We start from the raw sequence: 5,696 nt of genomic DNA on the forward strand, positions 1-5,696 counted from the left end.
TATAGCACATTTCACAGACAGCAACAGAGAGCAACATAACAAAAAAGACAGTAAAATAATACCTAAAAGCATTAACCAACAACTAACTAAAAACCTGTCTGAAAAAAAAATGTCTTTATTCAACTGTGGTAATGTAATTCCACTTTAGCAATTATTTAGCCTTTATAAGAAATACAAGTGTGCCATCTAGTGGACACTATTTGTAGGTGCAACGAATTTTACAAAGTGCTAAAATTAAAGCATCATCTCTATGAGACACGTTCTAATACAAAAATACCAAAATAGTATCCAACTACACACAACTATCCTTTCAAAGTAAGAATTTGGCAACAGTTTTACATCATTACATCCATGTTAAAGGGAAACCGCTTGTCTGATTTTGAAACAAACCAGGTGAGTTCAATTAGGCACTAATTAAGGGAAGCTATTTAAGCAGCAAGCTGTAGTCCAGAAGCTTGGAAGAATTACTTCTACGCGGTGAAAAAAAAACCCCACAACATTTCACGGTTACAAGATGAGTAACGACATATCCAAGAAGAAGGGGAAGAGTTCGGGAGACAAGAAGGTGAAAAGGAAAGTCAAAAGAAGGGAGACTTACGCCATGTACATCTACAAAGTCCTGAAACAGGTGGGCGGAGGCGGCGCGCGCTCAACTTCGGTTTGCCTCGCGCTGTGCTCTCATTACTTTTTCATTACTCTCACTTGTCCGCAGGTCCATCCGGACACGGGGATTTCCAGCAGAGCCATGAGCATTATGAACTCGTTCGTGAACGACCTGTTCGAGAGGATCGCCACGGAGGCGTCCCGGCTGGCTCAGTACAACAAGCGCTCCACCATCACCAGCAGGGAGGTGCAGACCGCCGTGAGGCTGCTGCTGCCCGGGGAGCTGGCCAAGCACGCCGTGTCCGAGGGCACCAAGGCCGTCACAAAGTACACCAGCTCCAAGTGAACGGCTTGAGTCGGTGGTTTTGCATGGACTGCACCCTAAAATAAATGCACTAAGCACGGTTATTTTATCTTTTTTTTCTTTTTTTTTTTTTATAGTCGGCCACCATTCAATTTGAAATCATGCATTGCTTATTTTGACCACTAGAGGGAGACATTGTACAGAGTTGAGCAGAAATTAAAGCTGTTCCTGTATTGAATGTGCGGAAGTTTTCCATATTTGAATTTAAAAGCTCAATTATAACATGTAAGGTTTTTAGTATTTTAATTTTGTGAACCTGTGCTGAAGGATTTGTACCATTGTGGCCTGTGCAAGTTAATTTTTCTCTTGTTTAATGTGAGGTTTAGTTCCGCACTGACAAACTAAAGGCATTTTATAACATTAAGTTGGGTTTTTTTTTTGTTTTTTTTTTGTCAAATGGTGGTTTGCATTTTCTTTAAGGTGCATGCAGAAGATTTAATTCCCAAATTCTGAAATTTGGCCTGCAATTATCACACTTTGCTGTGGTGTTTTTTAAAAACTGTAATTGATGCCAATCTACAGAATTTGTACTAAAACCTTTTTTCCTGATTAGATCAAATTGACATCCAGTATTTACTGTTCAATTCTGCTCCTCCATGTTTAAAATTACCCACTTTTGTTGAAGTCAGCACCTGTTTGAAGATGTACTGAGAGCAGAGCAGCTTGAACAGGTGAGGAAATGAGCAGGTGGCTGTTATCACACCAATGCAGTGATTCTGCGCGCAGCGGAGTGAGTTAGAGGTGACGACCCAAAACATAACTAAACAAAGATTCAAAGTTTTCTGAAATGTTGCCACCTTGGCTTTAAAACTGCTTTTCACAAACTTTTTTTTTTAAATTAAAAATCAAATTTGAAGTGAAGTCTCATTTTAAAATTAAGATTTGCATGAGGTAAAGTGTATTTTATGTACAGAAAGACCGACAAGCTACACACTTATCTTATCTAAAATGCTCTTGTGGGGTCTCAATGCAGAAGATTGAGCACAAATTATTGAGTTGCCATTTCTGATATCAAAAGTTATAACAATCTGTGCTGAAGAATCTCGTATGACTTTTTGCCTAAGGGGATATTTGTCTACTTTACTAGTCTAAAAGACGAATGGAATAACATCTGAATTTATATCTAATTCTGAGTTATCTAAAATCTGACAAACTAAAAGAACAAAAAAAAATTATATGCAGCTGTGTGCAAGTCTTTATGGGTTTTCTATATTTGGACAACGTCAGATTAAGTCTATATGCTTCCATGTAAGACACCGTGGTAGACTGTTCAGTATACCTACATTTAAAAATACAATGTTCTGCTTTTTAAATTAATCTCTTTCACCTCTGATGAGGTTCATATAACACAGACAAAGGCCATTATTCAGTTAACCCCCAAAATGACATATTTATAAACTGACAGAGGAAATAATGCAACACCGAATCCTTGTTATGCATTTTAATCAGGTCTTTAAAAGACGACAATGAATAGTACTTGATTGCGAGATAATGACACTAGCGTTTGCATCAGTTCAATCTGCATAAAACGGAGGAACTGATAAAGGTCTCTCTAATTAGGATGCTGTTTACATCAGGCTTTACATACACCTATTAGACGACACTTATCAACATCCCACAAAGCCAGTCTCACTGTGATAATGCACATGGGTGTGACGCCCGACACTGACTGTTATTGTTGCGAAACCCATTTCAGATGTTTCTCAGTATTACTTGTAATGATATGAAATCTACTGATGTTATCATGAGGGTGATTCAGTTCTTGATGGCAGTGACTTTGCTCATGATTATCATGGCCATTTAGGTTCTGTGTCTTGCACCCATCCCCGTATCCCCTCTCCTGCCCGGCCTACTGGCAGTCATTGCTGTGTGCTTTAGGCAGACTGCTATGAACACATTATGGATGGGTGCATTAGTGAGTGATGCAGAGCTTGGGATGGCTCTGCCTTGTTTTCATGTGAGAGTGCATCATTAGAAAATGTTCCACTTGGCAGGGAAGCGCGTATTAACTGCAGCCGCAATGAAATGAGGTTGTGATAGATGGTTAAAGTTATAAAGGACTATTAAGTTGAAATATGAACCTTTCAATTGTCATGATGAAACAGGGGGTTATTTGCGTGGTGATCAGTGCATTGAGAGACAATTGGAATCTGCAAAGACCGATACAATACATTACAGGCAGTGGGGTCAGAGCTGAAAGAATGCAGAAAAAAGTAATCATGCCTTTGCTGAATAGTTTGGAGTTACTGTTCAGTTCCTGCTTCTATAAATTCATTTAGGTTCTTCAACAACATCTTGAGCATCACGATGAGATCTGAGGAAGATCTGCAAACAGGTCACCTGGTTTAAGTCCTGTTGTGAACCTAAAATGGTGCCAAAACTGTCTGTAAAAAATAAGAACAAGTGGATGTAAATCATACAGCAGCTTCTCATAATGTCAGCAGCCAATTAGGGATCCTCATTATCTCCTATCATGTTTCCATGGCGACCTGCAGTTGTTCCACCACCCAAATGCAAACTTCAGACCCCGTTTTCTCTTCAGCTCCCCTCCATGTGAGCTGCAACATGTAAATTGCGTATTAATTGCTCCCTTTTCAGCTCAGAGTTGATATCAGACATGATCTCACTCCCAACTCCTGATTGGAAAAGCATTTATAAATCATAAAAAATAAGAGGCACCTGATGGTTAATTGAGTGCTCCGCTGTTATTCTAATGCTCTCTCCAAACTTCTGACTCCATCTTAAACTAAGAGCAGACCCAATTGCAGACCCATTAGCATTTAATATTACTGTAATTACTGTGTACATTTCATTATGTTCTCGGTATATTAAATGGCTGCTCAGTGTGGTGAGAGGGCTGTGGTGTAATCTCTTCCTGTATTAATGTGTGCCACAGTACTCAAAATAGCATTAAGGGCCTCATAATCAGAGGGAACTAATTGCCTATGATTGTATAAATGAAGTGCCTCAATCTCATCAGGGCTGCTGCTGATGTCCAGCCTCTCTTCACCCCTGGGGTGGGGAGGTTGACCACAATGAAAAAAAAAAATTTTTTAAATAAAAAATAAAAAAAACTCAAGGAGGGTGGGTAATGTGAGGAAACCAAAGATCTAATATGTCCACAGGGGGCTGTGAGGGCAGGGGGTGTTGCTACTGCAGATGCTTTCTTCTTGTCATCAGAGTTGCCTGCGCTTCACAGAGGAAGAAACACACACGCAAAAAAAAAAAAAGGAAAGAAACATGAATGCCCACCATTTGAGAAATGAATTTATCGAAGTGGCTGTCTTTTTTCCCCATTAGTAAGTGTTTAGTTCAGCGTTTTAAATAATTGCTTTACCAGGAATGATATTTAAAATACATTTGGGAGTCAATGAGGCAGGAAAGTGCCTACATGTTTTGCTGATGACACCCGGGCCATTTGGAAGACATCAAAGTAGAGAGGAGGTAGCCCAGATGCATATTATAAACTCATTATGTATATCATTTAAAAAGGATGTACTCCAGCCTCAAAAAAAAAAAAAAAAAAAATATTCCTAGTCTCTCTTTGGTAATGTGTGTTTTCAAAGTTGAAACTCTTACTCGCTTTCTGTTTAATGTGGCATCTATTACCAAACTGTAACATAAAATAAATGACCCTGATTTCCATACCACAGCAGTCGTTAAGGTATAGATGACATGCAGCCATGCTTTTGTGTTTTTAAATGCAAAATAAGTGCAAAACATTGTGTTCTCCACCTGTGGCACAAACCTTGTTTTCTGCAGATCTTTGTAGATTTCTCTCACGCAGGGGGATAAATACACCTTCCGTTCTGTGTGTTTTAATGCGTTGCAAATCAAATACACCAGATGGTCATATCAAAACAAGTTGATTAGCCTTCTATGGAACTCCAAGGTGGCTTTGCCAGCCATTCTTCGTGCCTATATGCAGCTGCTGGGTAGAATTTCTACCTCTGGAAAATGGCCATTCATCAGTCAAAAGAGATGTTTATCAGATGCCTAGTGAGTAGGCTTAAGAGGCTTAATTATGCACCGTCCCTCTGTCATCAGAACACTGCACGTGGGGCAGAGTGACACAGCGGTTGCCAGTCATTCAGCCTAATGTTCTAATGCAGGGAGCCTGGTGGATACATAAAACCCATTAGAGCTCTTGGGAAAAAATACAGAGCAGAAAAAGACATTTGCAAGCTACTCAAATGGGCCTAGAAAGAGGGCATTCCTATTTGCACTTCCTTTAACAGTTACATCAAGAACATTAATTATATGTTTAAGTTGGGCATCACTTCTTAAATTTTTGCCTGCAGTTTATCAATAAAAGCCATACTGAGGATTGTTTCTGTTCTTAATTCTACTTTAGATTGACATTTTATTATATATATATATATATATATATATAATATTATGTAATTCTAGCGGTTAAATGATGAGCTCAGCACTAGTGTGCAGGAACTGAATTAGGATTCATTTGATGTCCAAATGCTGAAAATACTGCATCACAAGTTGCGCGCCTGGTTGCTCCCCCTGATTCCTGATTCCGCATCAGATGATTTGCTGAAGTTGATCTGAACGGGAAGCCCCCAGTTTCCTCCTCCGGCGCTCTGAAGGGATGCGGACAGCCCCTACCTTCCACTTTGGTGAGGGTGAGCACCGGACTGTTGCAGGCGGACAGCGGGGCGACCCTGGCGGAGTGCTTCTTCATGATGATGAGCTCGGATGGACTGAGCTCCGAACC

General features: G+C 39.9%; 1 protein-coding gene across 1 annotated transcript; it reads left to right on the plus strand.

Moving 5' to 3' along the window:
• The first annotated feature begins 444 nt into the window (after positions 1 to 444).
• zgc:92591 (uncharacterized protein LOC436997 homolog) lies at positions 445 to 1,331 on the plus strand. Its single transcript, XM_017425958.3, has 2 exons — positions 445 to 628; positions 713 to 1,331. The coding sequence occupies exons 1-2, from the start codon at positions 515 to 517 to the stop codon at positions 947 to 949; spliced, it is 351 nt and encodes a 116-aa protein (XP_017281447.1). The 5' UTR covers positions 445 to 514; the 3' UTR covers positions 950 to 1,331.
• The last annotated feature ends 4,365 nt before the right edge of the window (positions 1,332 to 5,696 follow it).

The sequence above is a fragment of the Kryptolebias marmoratus genome, linkage group LG20, assembly GCF_001649575.2.
Source record: "Kryptolebias marmoratus isolate JLee-2015 linkage group LG20, ASM164957v2, whole genome shotgun sequence".
NCBI lineage: Eukaryota > Metazoa > Chordata > Actinopteri > Cyprinodontiformes > Rivulidae > Kryptolebias > Kryptolebias marmoratus.